Source organism: Elephas maximus, chromosome 3, assembly GCF_024166365.1.
Source record: "Elephas maximus indicus isolate mEleMax1 chromosome 3, mEleMax1 primary haplotype, whole genome shotgun sequence".
NCBI lineage: Eukaryota > Metazoa > Chordata > Mammalia > Proboscidea > Elephantidae > Elephas > Elephas maximus.
Window position 1 is genome coordinate 197,503,135 of NC_064821.1, and position 20,189 is coordinate 197,523,323.

At 38.6% G+C, this 20,189-nt stretch overlaps 1 protein-coding gene across 3 annotated transcripts in view; it reads left to right on the plus strand.

The window, feature by feature from the left end:
- The window catches only part of LOC126073796 (gamma-interferon-inducible protein 16-like), a 91,215-nt gene that overhangs the window by 32,752 nt on the left and 38,274 nt on the right, over positions 1–20,189 (plus strand). For all 3 annotated transcript variants that reach the window (XM_049880887.1, XM_049880886.1, XM_049880885.1), the window contains one exon: positions 19,615–19,782. In XM_049880887.1, the coding sequence (XP_049736844.1) occupies positions 19,615–19,782 (168 nt within the window). The remainder of the gene's footprint in view (positions 1–19,614; positions 19,783–20,189) is intronic.

The window sequence follows — 20,189 nt, forward strand, 5'->3', positions numbered from 1 at the left end:
GATCATTAGCCATTACAGAAATCCAAATTAAAACTACGATGAGATTCCATCTCACACCAGCAAGGCTGGCATTAATCCAAAAAACACAAAAGAATAAATGTTGGAGAGGCTGCGGAGAGATTGGAACTCTCATACACTGCTGGTGGGAATGTAAAATGGTACAACCACTTTGGAAATCCATCTGGCATTATCTTAAACAGTTAGAAATAGAACTACCATACAACCCAGAAATCCCACTCCTAGGAATATACCCTAGAGATACAAGAGCCTTCATACAAACAGATATATGCACACCCATGTTTATTGCAGCTCAGTTTACAATAGCAAAAAGCTGGAAGCAACCAAGGTGTCCATCTACGGATGAATGGGTAAATAAATTGTGGTATATTCACACAATGGAATACTACGCATCGATAAAGAACAGTGACGAATCTGTGAAACATTTCATAACATGGAGGAACCTGGAAGGCATTATGCTGAGCGAAATGAGTCAGAGGCAAAAGGACAAATATTGTATAAGACCACTATTATAAGATCTTGAGAAATAGTAAACCTGAGAAGAACACATACTTTTGTGGTTACGAGGGGGGGAGGGAGGGAGGGAGGGAGAGGGTTTTTTATTGATTAATCAGTAGATAAGAACTGCTTTAGGTGAAGGGAAAGACAACACTCAATACATGGAAGGTCAGCTCAATTGGACGGGACCAAAAGCAAAGAAGTTTCCGGGATAAAATGAACGCTTCAAAGGTCAGCGGAGCAAGTGCGGGGGTCTGGGGAACATGGTTTTCGGGGACTTCTATGTCAATTGGCAAAATAATTCTATTATGAAATCATTCTGCATCCCACTTTGAAATGTGGCGTCTGGGGTCTTAAATGCTAACAAGCGGCCATCTAAGATGCATCAATTGGTCTCGACCCACCTGGAGCAAAGGAAAATGAAGAACACCAAGGCCACACGACAACTAAGAGCCCAAGAGACAGAAAGGGCCACATGAACCAGAGACCTACATCATCCTGAGACCAGAAGAACTAGTTGGTGCCTGTCCACAATCGATGACTGCCCTGACAGGGAGCACAGCAGAGGACCCCTGAGGGAGCAGGAGATCAGTGGGATACAGACGCCAAATTCTCATAAAAAGACCAAACTTAATGGTCTGACTGAGACTGGAGGAATCCCGACGGCCATGCTCCTCAGACCTTCAGTTGACACAGGACAGGAACCCTCCCCGAAGACAACTCATCAGAAATGAAAGGGACTGGTTAGCGGGTGGGAGAGAGACGCTGATGAAGAGTGAGCTAATGATATCAGGTGGACACTCGAGATTGTGTTGGCAACTCTTATCTGGAGGGGGGATGGGAGGATAGAGAGAGAGGGAAGCCGGCAAAATTGTCAAGAAAGGAGAGACTGAAAGGGCTGACTCAAGAGGGGGAGTGCAAGTGGGAGTAGGGAGTGAGATGTATGTAAACTTACATGTGACAGACTGATTGGATTTGTAAACGTTCACTTGAAGCTTAATAAAAGTTATTAAAAAAAAAAAAAAAGAATCCATCAGGCACCAGAAGAAAACAGATAATAAAAATTAGAGCTGAACTAAATGAATTAGAGAACAGAAAAACAATTGAAAGAATTAACAAAGCCAAAAGCTGGTTCTTTGAAAACATTAACAAAATTGATAAACCATTGGCTAGACTGACTAAAGAAATACAGGAAAGGAAACAAATGACCCGAATAAGAAACGAGAAGGGCCACATCACAACAGACCCAACTGAAATTAAAAGAATCATATCAGATTATTACGAAAAATTATACTCTAACAAATTTGCAAACCTAGAAGAAATGGATGAATTCCTGGAAAAACACTACCTACCTAAACTAACACAATCAGAAATAGAACAACTGAATAGACCCATAACAAAAAAAGAGATTGAAACGGTAATCAAAAAACTCCCAGCAAAAAAAAACCCTGGCCCGGATGGCTATACTGCAGAGTTCTACCAAACTTTCAGAGAAGAGTTAACACCGCTACTACTAAAGGTATTTCAAAGCATAGAAAATGACAGAATACTACCCAACTCATTCTATGAAGCCACCATATCCCTGATACCAAAACCAGGTAAAGACATCACAAAAAAAGAAAATTACAGACCTATAGCCCTCATGAACATAGATACAAAAATCCTTAACAAAATTCTAGCCAATAGAATTGAACAACATATCAAAAAAATAATTCACCACAATTCAAGTGGGATTTATACCAGGTATTTTTTATGCAAGGCTGGTTTAATATTAGAAAAACCATTAATGTAATCCACCATATAAATAAAGCAAAACACAAAAACCACATGATCTTATCAATTGATGCAGAAAAGGCATTTGACAAAGTCCAACACCCATTCATGATAAACACTCTCACCAAAATAGGAATTGAAGGGAAATTCCTCAACATAATAAAGGGTATCTATGCAAAGGCAACAGCCAACATCACTCTAAATGGAGAGAGCCTGAAAGCATTTCCCTTGAGAACGGGAACCAGACAAGGATGCCCTTTATCACCGCTCTTATTCAACATCGTGCTAGAAGTCCTAGCCAGAGCAATTAGGCTAGACAAAGAAATAAAAGGCATCCGGATTGGCAAAGAGGAAGTAAAATTATCTCTATTTGCAGATGACATGATCTTATACACAGAAAACCCCAAGGAATCCTCCAGAAAACTACTGAAACTAATAGAAGAGTTTGGCAGAGTCTCAGGTTATAAGATAAACATACAAAAATCACTTGGATTCCTCTACATCAACAAAAAGAACATCGAAGAGGAAATAACCAAATAAATACCATTTACAGTAGCCCCCAAGAAGACAAAATACTTAGGAGTAAATCTTACCAAGGATGTAAAAGACCTATACAAAGAAAACTACAAAGCTCTACTACAAGAAATTCAAAAGGACATACTTAAGTGGAAAAACATACCTTGCTCATGGATAGGAAGACTTAACATAGTAAAAATGTCTCTTCTACCAAAAGCCATCTACACATACAATGCACTTCCGATCCAAATTCCAATGTCATTTTTTAAGGTGATAGAGAAACAAATCACCAACTTCATATGGAAGGGAAAGAAGCCTCGGATAAGCAAAGCATTACTGAAAAAGAAGAAGAAAGTGGGAGGCCTCACTCTACCTGATTTCAGAACCTATTATACAGCCACAGTAGTCAAAACAGCCTGGTACTGGTACAACAACAGACACATAGACCAGTGGAACAGAATTGAGAACCCAGATATAAATCCATCCACATATGAGCAGCTGATATTTGACAAAGGCCCAGTGTCAGTTAATTGGGGAAAAGATAGTCTTTTAAACAACTGGTGCTGGCATAACTGGATATCCATTTGCAAAAAAATGAAACAGGACCCATCCCTCACACCATGCACAAAAACTAACTCCAAGTGGATCAAAGACCTAAACATAAAGACTAAAACGATAAAGACCATGGAAGAAAAAATAGGGACAACCTTAGGAGCCCTAATGCAAAGCATAAACAGAATCCAAAACATTCCCCAAAATGACAAAAAGAAACCAGATAACTGGGAGCTCCTAAAAATCAAACACCTATGCTCATCTAAAGACTTCACCAAAAGAGTAAAAAGACCACCTACAGACTGGGAAAGAATTTTCAGCTATGACATCTCCGACCAGCGCCTGATCTCTAAAATCTATATGATTCTGTCAAAACTCAACCACAAAAAGACAAACAACCCAATCAAGAAGTGGGCAAAGGATATGAACACGCACTTCACTAAAGAAGATATTCAGGCAGCTAATAGATACATGAGAAAATGCTCTCGATCATTAGCCATAAGAGAAATCCAAATTAAAACTACGATGAGATTCCATCTCACTCCAGCAAGGCTGGCATTAATCCAAGAGACACAAAGTAATAAATGTTGGGGAGGCTGCGGAGAGATTGGAACTCTTATACACTGCTGGTGGGAATGTCAAATGGTAGAACCACTTTGGAAATCCATCTGGCATTATCTTAAACAGTTAGAAATAGAACTACCATACAACCCAGAAATCCCACTCCTAGGAATATACCCTAGAGAAATAAGAGCCTTCACACAAACAGATATATGCACACCCATGTTTATTGCAGCTCTGTTTACAATAGCAAAAAGCTGGAAGCAACCAAGGTGTCCATCAACGGATGAATGGTTAAATAAATTGTGGTATATTCACACAATGGAATACTACGCATCGATAAAGAACAGTGACAAATCTGTGAAACATTTCATAACATGGAGGAACCTGGAAGGCATTATGCTGAGTGAAATTAGTCAGAGGCAAAAGGACAAATATTGTATAAGACCACTATTATAAGATCTTGAGAAATAGTATAAACTGAGAAGAACACATATTTTGTGGTTACGGGGTGGGGGAGGGAGGGTGGGAGAGGGTTTTTTACTGATTAGTTAGTAGATAAGAACTGCTTTAGGTGAAGGGAAGGACAATACTCAATACAGGGAAGGTCAGCTCAACTGGACTGGACCAAAAGCAAAGAAGTTTCCGGGATAAAATGAATGCTTCAAAGGTCAGCGGAGCAAGGGTGGGGGTTTGGGGACCATGGTTTAAGGGGACTTCTAAGTCGATTGGCAAAATAATTCTATTATGAAAACATTCTGCATCCCACTTTGAAATGTGGCATCTGGGGTCTTAAATGCTAACAAGCGGCCATCTAACATGCATCAATTGGTCTCAACCCACCTGGAGCAAAGGAGAATGAAGAACACCAAGGTCACACGATAACTAAGAGCCCAAGAGACAGAAAGGGCCACATGAACCAGAGACCTACATCATCCTGAGACCAGAAGAACTAGTTGGTGCCTGGCCACAACCAATGACTGCCCTGACAGGGAGCACAACAGAGAACCCCTGATGGAGCAGAAGATCAGTGGGATGCAGACCCCAAATTCTCATAAAAAGACCATACTTAATGGCCTGACTGAGACTAGAGGAATCCCAGCGGTCATGGTCCCCAAACCTTCTGTTGGCCCAGGACAGGAACCATTCCCGAAGACAACTCATCAGACATGAAAGGGACTGGACAGTGGGTAGGAGAGAGATGCTGATGAAGAGTGAGGTATTTGTATCAGGTGGACACTTGAGACTGTGTTGGCATCTCCTGTCTGGAGGGGGGATGGGAGGATAGAGAGAGTTGGAAGCCGGCAAAATTGTCAGGAAAGGAGAGACTGGAAGGGCTGACTCATTAGGGGGAGAGCAAGTGGGAGTACGGAGGTGTATATAAACTTATATATGACAGTCTGACTTGATTTGTAAACGTTCACTTGAAGCTCAATAAAAGTCAATAAAAAAAAAAAGAATGCATACTTTGTTGCTGTTGCATGGAGTGTTCTGTGTGTGTCTACGATGTCAAGTTGGTTTGTTGTGGCATTTAGATCTTCTGTATCATTGTATTTTTTTCTAGATGTTCTGTCCTTCACCAAATGTGGTGTGTTGAAGTCTCTTACTATTATTGAGAAATCGTCAATTTCTTTTTTCAATGCTGTTAGAGTTTGTTTTATGTATTTTGGAGTCCTGTGATTGGTTGCATATATACTTATTATAGTAATGTCCTCCTGGTGGACTGACCTTTTAAGCACTATATAGTGTCCTGCTTTATCTTTTATGGTGTATTTTGCTTTCAAATCTATTTTATCAGAGATTAAAATTGCCACTCCTGTTTTTTGGTTATAGCTTGCTTGATATATTTTTTTTTCCTTCTGTTTAGTTTTAGTTTCTTTATGTCTTTGTGCCTAAGGTGTGTCTCTTATAAACAACATTTTTTTTTTTTTTTTTTTTATAATAACTTTTATTAAGCTTCAAGTGAACGTTTACAAATCCAATCAGTCTGTCACATATAAGTTTACATACATCTCACTCCCTACTCCCACTTACTCTCCCCGTCTTGAGTCAGCCCTTTCAGTCTCTCCTTTCTTGACAATTTTGCCGGCTTCCCTCTCTCTCTATCCTCCCATCCCCCCTCCAGACAAGAGTTGCCAACACAATCTCAAGTGTACACCTGATATAATTAGCTCACTCTTCATCAGCGTCTCTCTCCCACCCGCTGACCTGTCCCTTTCATGTCTGATGAGTTGTCTTCAGGGATGGTTCCTGTCCTGTGTCAACAGAAGGTCTGGAGAGCATGGCCGCCGGCATTCCTCCAGTCTCAGTCAGACCATTAAGTTTGGTCTTCTTATGAGAATTTGGGGTCTGCATCCCACTGCTCTCCTGCTCCCTCAGGGGTCCTCTGCTGAGCTCCCTGTCAGGGCAGTCATCGATTGTGGCCGGGCACCAACTAGTTCTTCTGGTCTCAGGATGATGTAGGTCTCTTGTTCATGTGGCCCTTTCTGTCTCTTGGGCTCTTAGTTGTCATGTGGGCTTGGTGTTCTTCATTTTCCTTTGCTCCAGGTGGGTTGAGACCAATTGCTGCATCTTAGATGGCTGCTTGTTAGCATTTAAGACCCCAGACGCCACATTTCAAAGTGGGATGCAGAATGATTTCATAATAGAATTATTTTGCCAATTGACTTAGAAGTCCCCGCAAACCATGTTCCCCAGACCCCCGCGCTTGCTCCGCTGAGCTTTGAAGCATTCATTTTATCCCGGAAACTTCTTTGCTTTTGGTCCAGTCCAATTGAGCTGACCTTCCATGTATTGAGTGTTGTCTTTCCCTTCACCTAAAGCAGTTCTTATCTACTGATTAATCAATAGAAAAACCCTCTCCCACCCTCCCTCCCTCCCCCCCTCGTAACCACAAAAGTATGTGTTCTTCTCAGGTTTACTATTTCTCAAGATCTTATAATAGTGGTCTTATACAGTATTTGTCCTTTTGCCTCTGACTCATTTCGCTCAGCATAATGCCTTCCAGGTTCCTCCATGTTATGAAATGTTTCAGAGATTCGTCACTGTTCTTTATCGATGCGTAGTATTCCATTGTGTGAATATACCACAATTTATTTACCCATTCATCCGTTGATGGACACCTTGGTTGCTTCCAACTTTTTGCTATTGTAAACAGAGCTGCAATAAACATGGGTGTGCATATATCTGTTTGTATGAAGGCTCTTGTATCTCTAGGGTATATTCCGAGGAGTGGGATTTCTGGGTTGTATGGTAGTTCTATTTCTAACTGTTTAAGATAACGCCAGATAGATTTCCAAAGTGGTTGTACCATTTTACATTCCCACCAGCAGTGTATGAGAGTTCCAATCTCTCCGCAGCCTCTCCAACATTTATTATTTTGTGTTTTTTGGATTAATGCCAGCCTTGCTGGTGTGAGATGGAATCTCATCGTAGTTTTAATTTGCATTTCTCTAATGGCTAATGATCGAGAGCATTTTCTCATGTATCTGTTGGCTGCCTGAATATTTTCTTTAGAGAAATGTGTGTTCATATCCTTTGCCCACTTCTTGATTGGGTTGTTTGTCTTTTTGTGGTTGAGTTTTGACAGAATCATGTAGATTTTAGAGATCAGGCGCTGGTCGGAGATGTCATAGCTGAAAATTCTTTCCCAATCTGTAGGTGGTCTTTTTACTCTTTTGGTGAAGTCTTTAGATGAGCATAGGTGTTTGATTTTTAGGAGCTCCCAGTTATCGGGTTTCTCTTCATCATTTTTGGTAATGTTTTGTATTCTGTTTATACCTTGTATTAGGGCTCCTAGGGTTCTCCCAATTTTTTCTTCCATGATCTTTATCGTTTTAGTCTTTATGTTTAGGTCTTTGATCCACTTGGAGTTAGTTTTTGTGCATGGTGTGAGGTATGGGTCCTGTTTCATTTTTTTGCAAATGGATATCCAGTTATGCCAGCACCATTTGTTAAAAAGGCTGTCTTTTCCCCAGTTAATTGACACTGGTCCTTTGTCAAATATCAGCTGCTCATACGTGGATGGATCTATGTCTGGGTTCTCAATTCTGTTCCATTGGTCTATGTGTCTGTTGTTGTACCAATACCAGGCTGTTTTGACTACTGTGGCTGTATAATAGGTTCTGAAGTCAGGTAAGGTGAGGCCTCCCACTTTCTTCTTCTTTTTCAGTAGTGCTTTGCTTATCCGGGGCTTCTTTCCCTTCCATATGAAATTGGTGATTTGTTTCTCTATCCCCTTAAAATATGACATTGGAATTTGGATCGGAAGTGCGTTAAATGTATAGATGGCTTTTGGTAGAATAGACATTTTTACTATGTTAAGTCTTCCTATCCATGAGCAAGGTATGTTTTTCCACTTAAGTATGTCCTTTTGAATTTCTTGTAGTAGAGCTTTGTAGTTTTCTTTGTATAGGTCTTTTACATCCTTGGTAAGATTTATTCCTAAGTATCTTATCTTCTTGGGGGCTACCGTGAATGGTATTGATTTGGTTATTTCCTCTTCGGTGTTCTTTTTGTTGATGTAGAGGAATCCAAGTGATTTTTGTATGTTTATTTTATAACCTGAGACTCTGCCAAACTCTTCTATTAGTTTCAGTAGTTTTCTGGAGGATTCCTTAGGGTTTTCTGTGTATATAATCATGTCATCTGCAAATAGTGATAACTTTACTTCTTCCTTGCCAATCCGGATACCTTTTATTTCTTTGTCTAGCCTGATTGCCCTGGCTAAGACTTCCAACACGATGTTGAATAAGAGCGGTGATAAAGGGCATCCTTGTCTGGTTCCCGTTCTCAAGGGAAATGCTTTCAGGTTCTCTCCATTTAGAGTGATATTGGCTGTTGGCTTTGCATAGATGCCCTTTATTATGTTGAGGAATTTTCCTTCAATTCCTATTTTGGTAAGAGTTTTTATCATAAATGGGTGTTGGACTTTGTCAAATGCCTTTTCTGCATCAATTGATAAGATCATGTGGTTTTTGTCTTTTGTTTTATTTATGTGATGGATTACATTAATGGTTTTTCTGATATTAAACCAGCCTTGCATACCTGGTATAAATCCCACTTGATCAGGGTGAATTATTTTTTTGATGTGTTGTTGGATTCTATTGGCTAGAATTTTGTTGAGGATTTTTGCATCAATGTTCATGAGGGATATAGGTCTATAATTTTCTTTTTTTGTAATGTCTTTACCTGGTTTTGGTATCAGGGAGATGGTGGCTTCATAGAATGAGTTGGGTAGTATTCCGTCATTTTCTATGCTTTGGAATACCTTTAGTAGTAGTGGTGTTAACTCTTCTCTGAAAATTTGGTAGAACTCTGCAGTGAAGCCGTCCGGGCCAGGACTTTTTTTTGTTGGGAGTTTTTTGATTACCGTTTCAATCTCTTTTTTTGTTATGGGTCTATTTAGTTGTTCTGCTTCTGAATGTGTTAGTTTAGGTAGGTAGTGTTTTTCAAGGAATTCATCCATTTCTTCTAGGTTTTCAAATTTGTTAGAGTACAATTTTTCATAATAATCTGAAATGATTCTTTTAATTTCATTTGGTTCTGTTGTGATGTGGTCCTTCTCATTTCTTATTCGGGTTATTTGTTTCCTTTCCTGTATTTCTTTAGTCAGTCTAGCCAATGGTTTATCAATTTTGTTAATTTTTTCAAAGAACCAGCTTTTGGCTTTGTTAATTCTTTCAATTGTTTTTCTGTTCTCTAATTCATTTAGTTCAGCTCTAATTTTTATTATTTGTTTTCTTCTGGTGCCTGATGGATTCTTTTGTTGCTCACTTTCTATTTGTTCAAGTTGTAGGGACAGTTCTCTGATTTTGGCTCTTTCTTCTTTTTGTATGTGTGCATTTATTGATATAAATTGACCTCTGAGCACTGCTTTTGCTGTGTCCCAGAGGTTTTGATAGGAAGTATTTTCATTCTCGTTGCTTTCTATGAATTTCCTTATTCCCTCCTTGATGTCTTCTATAACCCAGTCTTTTTTCAGGAGGGTATTGTTCATTTTCCAAGTATTTGATTTCTTTTCCCTCGTTCTTCTGTTATTGATCTCTAGTTTTATTGCCTTGTGGTCTGAGAAGATGCTTTGTAATATTTCGATGTTTTGGACTCTGCAAAGGTTTGTTTTATGACCTAATATGTGGTCTATTCTAGAGAATGTTCCATGTGCGCTAGAAAAAAAAGTATATTTTGCAGCAGTTGGGTGGAGAGTTCTGTATAAGTCAATGAGGTCAAGTTGGTTGATTGTTGTAATTAGATCTTCCGTGTCTCTGTTGAGCTTCTTACTGGATGTCCTGTCCTTCTCCGAAAGGGGTGTGTTGAAGTCTCCTACTATAATTGTGGAGGTATCTATCTCGCTTTTCAGTTCTGTTAAAATTTGATTTATATATCTTGCAGCCCTGTCATTGGGTGCGTAAATATTTAATATGGTTATGTCTTCCTGATCAATTGTCCCTTTTATCATTATATAGTGTCCTTCTTTATCCTTTGTGGTGGATTTAAGTCTAAAGTCTATTTTGTCAGAAATTAATATTGCTACTCCTCTTCTTTTTTGCTTATTGTTTGCTTGATATACTTTTTTCCATCCTTTGAGTTTTAGTTTGTTTGTGTCTCTAAGTCTAAGGTGTGTCTCTTGTAGGCAGCATATAGATGGATCGTGTTTCTTTATCCAGTCTGTGACTCTCTGTCTCTTTATTGGTGCATTTAGTCCATTTACATTCAGGGTAATTATAGATAAATAAGTTTTTAGTGCTGTCATTTTGATGCCTTTTTATGTGTGTTGTTGACAATTTCATTTTTCCACATACTTTTTTGTGCTGAGGCGTTTTTCTTAGTAAATTGTGAGATCCTCACTTTCATAGTGTTTGACTTTATGTTAGTTGAGTCGTTACGTTTTTCTTGGTTTTTGTCTTGAGTTATAGAGTTGTTATACCTTTTTGTGGTTACCTCATTATATACCCCTATTTTTCTAAGTAAAAACCTAACTTGTATTGTTCTATATCGCCTTGTATCACTCTCCATATGGCAGTTCAATGCCTCCTGTATTTAGTCCCTCTTTTTGATTATTGTGATCTTTTACCTATTGACTTCCATGATTCCCTGTTATGTGTATTTTTTTTTTAATTAATCTTAATTTGTTTGTTTTTGTGATTTCCCTATTTGAGTTGATATCAGGACGTTCTGTTTTGTGACCTTGTGTTGTGCTGTTATCTGATATTATTGGTTCTCTGGCCAAACAATATCCTTTAGTATTTCTTGTAGCTTTGGTTTGGTTTTTGCAAATTCTCTAAACTTGTGTTTGTCTGTAAATATCTTAATTTCGCCTTCATATTTCAGAGAGAGTTTTGCTGGATATATGATCCTTGGTTGGCAGTTCTTCTCCTTCAGTGTTCTGTATATGTCGTCCCATTCCCTTCTTGCCTGCATGGTTTCTGCTGAGTAGTCAGAACATATTCTTATTGATTCTCCCTTGAAGGAAACCTTTCTTTTCTCCCTGGCTGCTTTTAAAATTTTCTGTTTATCTTTGGTTTTGGGGAGTTTGATGATAATATGTCTTGGTGTTTTTCTTTTTGGATCAATCTTAAATGGGGTTCGATGAGCATCTTGGATAGATATCCTTTCGTCTTTCATGATGTCAGGGAAGTTTTCTGTCAGAAGTTCTTCAACTATTTTCTCTGTGTTTTCTGTCCCCCCTCCCTGTTCTGGGACTCCAATCACCCGCAGGTTATCCTTCTTGATAGAGTCCCACATAATTCTTAGGGTTTCTTCATTTTTTTTAATTCTTTTATCTGATTTTTTTTCAGCTATGTTGGTGTTGATTCCCTGGTCCTCCAGATGTCCCAGTCTGCATTCTAATTGCTCGAGTCTGCTCCTCTGACTTCCTAGTGTGTTGTCTAATTCTGTTATTTTATTGTTAATCTTTTGGATTTCTACATGTTGTCTCTCTATGGATTCTTGCAACTTATTAATTTTTCCAGTATGTTCTTGAATAATCTTTTTGAGTTCTTCAACAGTTTTATCAGTGTGTTCCTTGGCTTTTTCTGCAGATATCCTAATTTCATTTGTGATATCATTAAGCATTCTGTAAATTAGTTTTTTATATTCTGTATCTGATAATTCCAAAATTGTATCTTCATTTGGGAAAGATTTTGATTCTTTTGTTTGGGGAGTTGGAGAAGCTGTCACGGTCTGCTTCTTTAAGTGGTTTGATATGGATTGTTGTCTCCGAGCCATCACTGGGAAACTAGTTTTTCCAGAAAATCCGCTGACTGGTATGCTGGCTCCAGGCTCTGGAAACAATCGCTGCTTCCCCGTATTAGTTCGTTCTCCGTCTCTAAATCTGTGTTTGTTGTTCAGGGTTCGTAGATTGTTATGTATGTGATCGATTCACTTGTTTTTCCGTGTCTTTGTTGTAAGAGGGATCCGAGGTAGCGTCTGCCTAGTCCGCCATCTTGGCTCCGCCTCATAAACAACATTTTGATGAATCATGTTTTGTAATCCATTCTGCCATTCTCTATCTCTTTTCCTGGTGCAATTAATCAATTTACATTCAGAGTAATTATGGATAGGTATGTTTTCTGCTGTCATTTTGTTTTACCTTTTTTAGTGGTATCAGCATTTCTTTGTTCTGCTTGATTTTCTGTGCTGAGTTCTTTTTGTTTGTGGATTTTCTTTTCATTTCTTTCATTATTGTTGTTTTGTGTTTACTGAGTCTATTTTTTTCTTGTATTCTATTTTGAAGGATAGGATTGTTAACTTTCATTGTGGTCACCTTAAAATTTACCTTTATATTGCTGTTTAAAAGAGTCTTCTATTTCTTGATATCACCTTGACTTCCTCTCCATATGAAAACTGTATAACTACACCATTTAATCCTTCTTTTTTATTTTGACAATATCATCATATACATACTAATGACTCTGGTTCCCTGTTTTCATTCTTTTAGCTTTGTTTTATTTTTGAGAATTCTTTATCTGAGTTGTTATCTGGATGGTCTGTCCTGTGTCCTAATCTCAGATTGTTCTCTGATGTTATTGGCTCTCTATCTGAAGGACTTCCTTTAATATTTCTTGTAAGTTTGGTCTGGTGTTTACAAATTTCCTTAGCTTCTGTTTACCTAAAAATGTAATTTTGCTATCAAATTTGAGAGTCAGTTTTGCTGCACATGTAATTCTTGACTGGCAATTTTTTCTTTCAAGGTTTTATATACGTCATCCCATTGTCTTCTGCCTGCTTGGATCAGATCTTAGTCGTACTGGTTCCCATTTGTAGGTGACTTTGCTTTTTTTCCTAGCTGCTGTCAGGATTCTTTCTTTGTTCTTGGTTTTACCAAGTTTATGATATGTCTTAGTGACTTTCTTTTGTGGTCTATTTTCACTGAGTTTCTTGGATGAATATCTTCTCATGTTTCATGATGTTAGGGAAGTTTTCTGCTAGCATTTCTTTGACAATTTTGTCTTTTTTTTTCTATTCCCTCCCACCCCATTCTGGCACTCTGATCACACATGAGTTTTTCTTCTTGATGGTGTCCCACATAATTCTTATGCTTTCTTCATTCTTTTTTTTATGATTTTTCCTCACACAAATTGGTGACAAGGGATTTATCTTCAATTTTACTAATTATGTCTTCTGTTGTTTCATTTCTACTCCTATATCCTTTTATCATGTTTTCTATTTCTGAAATTTTATTGTTAATCCTTTGAATGTCTAATTGCAGTTCTTGTATGGTTTCTAGTTGTCTATTTATTTTGTCATTTTGTTCTTGTATTGTGTCCGGAACTCTCCCTTCTATTGTCTGTGATTTCCTTGATTTTGTTTGTATTTTCCTTGATTTTGTCTGTCTTCCTTGGTTTTGTCTATGTTTTCCTTGACCTCTTTCTTGTTTTCTTGGAGAGCCCTGTATACTAGTCTTTTGTATTCCTTACCAGGTAGTTCCATTGCTGTTTCTTCCTCTGGGAGATTTTCTGTTATTTTTGTCACTTTCTGGTACCATCTTCCCCTGCTTCTTCATGTGGCTTGATATTGTCTGTTGTCTCTGAGAGATGAAGAAGTTATTATAGTTATTTATTTGTTGTATGTTTGTTTGCTTAGCCCTGAATTTTTGTTTTGTTTTGTTTTGATATATCTGAGTAGGCTGAGCATGTGTACTATTCTGGTCACTAATCAGGCCTGTTTGAAGTTCTCATCTCTTGTCTCTGGGCAGGTGCCTTCTGCTACTGGGTTCCTGGCTTAGGGGTAGGGGCAGTGGTGAGAGCCACTGAGCTGTGATCTCAAGCAGGGAGGGGGAGTAGGCAAGGGATGTGGGGGTTCCTCACAGGCCCACATACCTCTGACACAGGGAGCTGGAGTGGGTGTTGTGGGTGAGGTGTGTGCACTTAGCTTTCACAGGGTGAGAAGCACTCCTGTCTGGTTCTGAATGTGCATACAGAGTTGTTCCTGCTCAGCTACATGAGATGATGAATATTTCCACTGGGAATGCTTCTTGTTTTGTCTTGGTATGGCCACACTGAGTGGGTTTGGCTAGCAGGGCACTGGTGATCTGTAATTCTCCATTTCCACTGTTTTTGTATTGTCTCTCCTTCCTCTTGGCTCTCAGTCCAATTCTATAGTCTTGATTTTTATGCTTAGGGTTCCCTAGGTATTATCTATTTCCGAGTCACTAGTATTTTTTTTTTTTTTTTTTTTGGCCTTTCTTGTGTAAGTGGGACATTATGATGTGTCTGATTACTCTATCATCTTGGAACTACGCTATAATTTTATCTTTATTTGATTTCAATCATGTTGTCTATATTTTAATAAAATCACTCATTCATCAAATGCATATATTGAAATTCTACTACATTTTAAGTCCTTTGCAATTTATGAGGTATGCATTTATTAAATAATTCGTGACCTCAAGAGGGTTACAGTCTTATCTTGATTCAGCTGTACAGAGAGGGAGGGGGAAGGGCCAGAAAATTAGAGATGAATACCAGAGTATATTCATCCACTACATTCCAGTTTCCTTCAGCCCCTTTCCCCTTTGTTCATTGACCATATTTCAGAAATTATTTTCACCACTCTATGTTCCTCCCGACAGCAGGTGTCTTGATGTATGCTAGCTCCTTTACTTGGAATCCATTCTCCTGTCTCTCCACAGGCCCAAGTCTCTTCAGGTGCCAACCTAAATCCCTTTCTGGAGCAAGTCCTCACTGATAACCCACTTCCAGAATAGATTGTCTTCCATTGTTTGCTATCACATGTCCCTTTACTTTTGTTTCTAGCACTTATCACAACTGTAATCAGTGTATTTTTTACTTCCCTGCTACATAATAAGGTAAGATTATGGGTACCTTGTATCACAGGAAAAAAAGACAAGAGTAGAAAAATGACATCACATCTGTGTTCATCAATTCCTATCCCAGCCTGCCTTTGGCTGTGAAAGAATATAATCCCTGTGGGCAATGAAACCCAGGTCTAGAAGCCTTTAACTGTGCCAAACGGTCAGGCAACTTAAGGGAAAGACAAAGGAGAATTTAAATCAATACTTTCCAGTATAGTTTTTCACCCAAGACCCAAGATACACTCTGACCAGGCTGCAGCCCCTACCACCACCCTACACACACCAGCTGTAAAGAGTCTTCCTATAGATAAAAAAAGAAAAAAATAGATAGCAGTTCTTAAATTTTGTTTTTGTTTTCTGTTGTTATTGTTTTCACTCTTGTTACTTCCAGAAATCCATATTTCCCTCTATAGTTTCTACAGGTTTTGATTGGCGGATGGAGCTTGTAGCCTGTGTCTGTTTGCTGTGTCGGCCCAGGTGATCATGGATGGAACCCAGTCCAGTTATTATCACCTCATGTCCATTGTCTCTGTACTACTTAAATGACTTAATAGGCAACTGAGGGAAACTCAGCTTTTCTTATACATACTGCTTTGAAAGGGACTATGTGATGCTTTATAAAGTCCTACCTGTCAAAAAGAGGAGCCCTGCAAGTGCAGTGATTAAGCACTTGGCTGTTAACTGAAGGGTTGGTGGTTCAAACACACCAGCTGCTCCATGGGAGAAAGATGTGGTAATCTGCTCCCATAAAAATTTACAGCTTTGGAAAACCTATGGGGATGTTCTACTCTGACTTGTAAGGTTGCTATAAGTCAGAATCAACTTGATGGCAATGGGCTCTCTGACCTGTCTAAATAGGTAACAAAGTCATTTCTACATCCATAAGAATAATTCTGTTGCATCCAAGGAAGGCTTGTATTTCTCCTTGTACAAGAACACACTATGGAATTATGAATGTCATAAATGGGCTTTCATTAATGAAATTAAGTGTAGTCAAGGTACATGATTTTCGAGACACTCCAAGCCATTGTTTAAACAGAGAATAAAAATCCAGCTAACAGTAATATTTTAGGTAGAATCTTGAGTAATTCTGAATGCAGTTGAGAAGCCAGCAGATTCTGGTTGTCTGATGCAGATTACAAGGATAAAAAACCCATTGCTGTTGAGTGAATTCTGACTCATAACAACTACAAGGATAGCTCATAATTATAAGGGTGATCAGAATTTTGAAAGACTTTCTTCTCTAGCCCTATATTGTAATATTTTTTTAATTTGAACAACTCATTCAACTATCGATTGTATAAATTTAAGATTCAACAAGATTCTAACTACACTATTTATAACATATGCCTTCATGAAATAATTTCTGACCTCAAGAGTGTTACTGGTTTACCAAAACCAAACCCACCGCCATTAAGTGGACTCCGACTCATAGCAACCCTACAGGACAGAGTAGAACTACCCCATACGGGTTCCAAGACCTGCCTGGTAGATTCAAACTGCTGACATTTTGGTTAGTAGCCATAGCTCTTAACCACTATGCCACCAGGGTTTCCACGTTACTGGCTTACGTTGCTCCATATTTAGAAAGATAGTTTGGGGAATTAGCCAAATTGAGATGGATACAAGAGTGTGTTCATCACAACATTCCAGTTCCTTTTCATCCTTTTCTTCTGCTCACTAGTCATACTTCAGGGCTAGTTTTCAATAGTCCATGTTCCACCACTTCAGCTGTTTTTACGTATTTTATGTCCTTTGTTTGGAATCTCTCCTGTCTTTTCGCTGGCTGAAGTTTCTTCAGGTCCAGCCTAAATCCTTTCCTCAGGCAATTCCTCAAAGCTATCCCTCTCTCAGAATATACCAGGCCCATTGTTTGCTTTCAGTGATGGCTTTAATTTTGTTTTAGTTATCTAAACTAATCACAACTCTGACTCATGGCAACCACATGTATGCAGAATAGAACTGCTGCATAGTATTTTCAAGGCTGTGTCCTTTTGGAAGCAGATTGCCAAGACTGTCTTCTGAGGTGCCTCTAGGTGGCTTCAAACTGCCCACCTTTTGGCTAGCAGTACAGCGCTTAACTGTTTGTGCCACCTAGACTGCCTATCACAAGTCTGGTAAATTTATGTTTTTCTTCCTTACTGGACAGTAAGTTAATAGACATCTAGACCCAGGAGACAAGGGTAGAATAGTGAGTTCACACCTGTATTCATCAAATTCCTGTCCCAGCCTACATTTTGCTATGATGTCACAAGTCTCTTGTGGTCACAGGCATCTGGGAGTGGCGGAAAAATTACTCTAAGGAATAAAAATCAAATACTATTTTAAATATGTTGTCTAAATATTTTACTCTAGGCACAAAAATCTTATTTAATGGAGGCATTTCATTTAAGTGATTATGAAAAGATAATCCTTCAAGATGTTCATGTCAATGAGATTACTTATTTCATGGAGTGCAAGCAAATTAAGTTCTTTTAAAAAATGCTTTACACTAGACCTTGATCAGAGCCCTGGTGTCGCAGCTCTTAAGAGCTTGGCTGCGAAACAAAAGGTCAGCAGTTCGAATCTTCTACCAGCCACTCATTGGAAACCCTACGGGGCAGTTCTACTCTGTTCTATAGGGTTGCTGTGAGTCAGAATCGATTAGATGCAATGCGTTTTTGTTTAGACCTTGATCTGGTATTTCCAGAAAAAGAGTCAGCATGAAGCCAGAAGCATCTGTGCACCAGAGCAGTCATGCAAGTCCTACCATAGACCATTATATAACAATGACAATAATGATATTTTGTTTGAGTTTTTACTGGGTGCTGTATTGTAACACCTGTCTTATTTATGTACAGTATGTCATTTATTCTCCCTAACAACTCCATAAGGCTGATACTCTAAGTCCCATTTCACAAATGAGAAAAATGCGGTTGATAAACGTTAAAAATCTTACCCAAGGTGGCAAAGAGAGTGAACTTAGAGATAAGATTCAAATCCAGCCTTATTCAAACTCTTAAGTTGAGAATTTAATGGGTATACATTGCTTCCAAAGTCACAGTGCAAATACTGCAATGCCTGCTATTTACCTTTAAGTATTTCAGAATAAACAGTGTTTTGTTTTGGTTTCTTTCCGTAGGCCAGGTTCTGCAGTTCTTCAAATAAGAAGTGAGCTGATGGATAAGGGTCAAAGATATTGTACTAAGAAGCCACTTCAAGCTGCTCCTTATCCACATTATCTGTCAACAGGCCCCAAACCAAAACCAAACCTGGTGCCATTGAGTCAATTCTAACTCATAGTGACCCTATAGGACAGAATAGAACTGCCCGGTAGGGTTTAGAAGGCCTTAATCTTTATGGTGGAGCCCTGGTGGTGCAGTGCTTAAGCAAATTTTGGCAGTTTGAACCCACCAGCCACTTCTTAGAAACTCTAAGGGCAGTTCTACTCTGTATAACAGGGTGGGTCACCACAAGTGGGAAGGACTCAACAGCAATAGGATTTTTTTTTTTTTTTTAGTTTAATCTTTACAGAATCAGACTGTCAATCTTTCTCCAGGGGAGCAGCTGATGGAAGTTCGAACCACTGACCTTTTGGTTAGCAGCAAAGTGCTTAACCACCGCACCACCAGGACTCCTTTATCAATAGGTAGCACAGTACAAATTAGATTACCAAATGCCAGATGTTGTAAAATATAAGGCCAATTTACCTAGTATGGCAACATTAAAAATAGACTGTTATTAGTGAAATTAAATTTAGTCAAGATATATGGTTTACTGGGTTATATGATTTTATAGACACTCTCTGCCTAGGTTAAAAGAATTAAAAATCTAGTTAACAGTAATTCCGCAGGTAGAATTTTGAATATTCTGAATGCATTTGAAGTGTTCTAGTTCTCTAATGCAGACTACAAGGATCTGACAATCCTGCATCTGGAATGGTACAATGGTGATCATAGCAGCCAAAAGAATAAAGATCTATATTTCCTAGATACTGAAAAAAAGATGATAGGAAGACACCTGTATATAAGCTTCCATAAATACAGCCAACTTATTCTGAGATTTCTTTTCCAACTGGTAGTATTAGCTACCATAAAAGCAACCCCAAGAGTTACATGTTACCATCTTGGCCAGCTTGCATCAGATGTAGAGCCACGACTCCATCCTAGGCCAATGACATTTCAATCATCTGAGTTTTGACCTTTTCATAGTTGAGTTTGTAATGATTATTGCAGTGGGATCGTGCAGTGATTTAGAGAATGTGATTCTATGTTACAACTCCAGAGAACAGCAGCAGAGTGAGAATCCTGTTCAAAGGGAAAAAAGAAAAAGGTATCATGCTTCATCTCATATTAAAAGCCATTAACCAAAATAAATAAATAAATAAATCTATGTTGTTTTAGAAAATGAAAGATGAAATCACCGGAATTCATGACACCAAAAGGATCAAGCTACCCCAGGGGCAGTACCAGTTGCCACAAACTCTACAGACCATCTCACCTCCACTTCAGAGCCTTCCTCAGACTCCTCAGATGCTTCTGCTCACCCCATCCAGCAGTTTCTTAACCCAGGTACCAACTGCCTGTTCCCATTCCTTTTGCCTCCCTTCAACGTGTAGTGATTAGAATCTTGAAAGAGCTTCTCTTCTATCATAAATTAAAACAATTTTTGATTTAATTAAATGTCTTATTCAATTATCAAGTGTATAATTTGGCATCCCACGAGATTCTAAGTTCTTTGTAATCTGTAACGTATGATTTCATGAACTAACTCCTGGCCTCAATAGGGTTACTGTCTTAATTTGTTACAGATTTAGAGATTTGGGGGAAGTAGCCAGACAAGCAGAGATGAATACCAGAGTGTGTCCATGCCGTGCATCCCAGTTTCCTTTTACCCTTTGCTCACTGACCTTATTTCAGGGCTTAGGTTCAACATTCCATGCTTGTTTTGACCTATGCAACATCCTTTGTTGAAATCC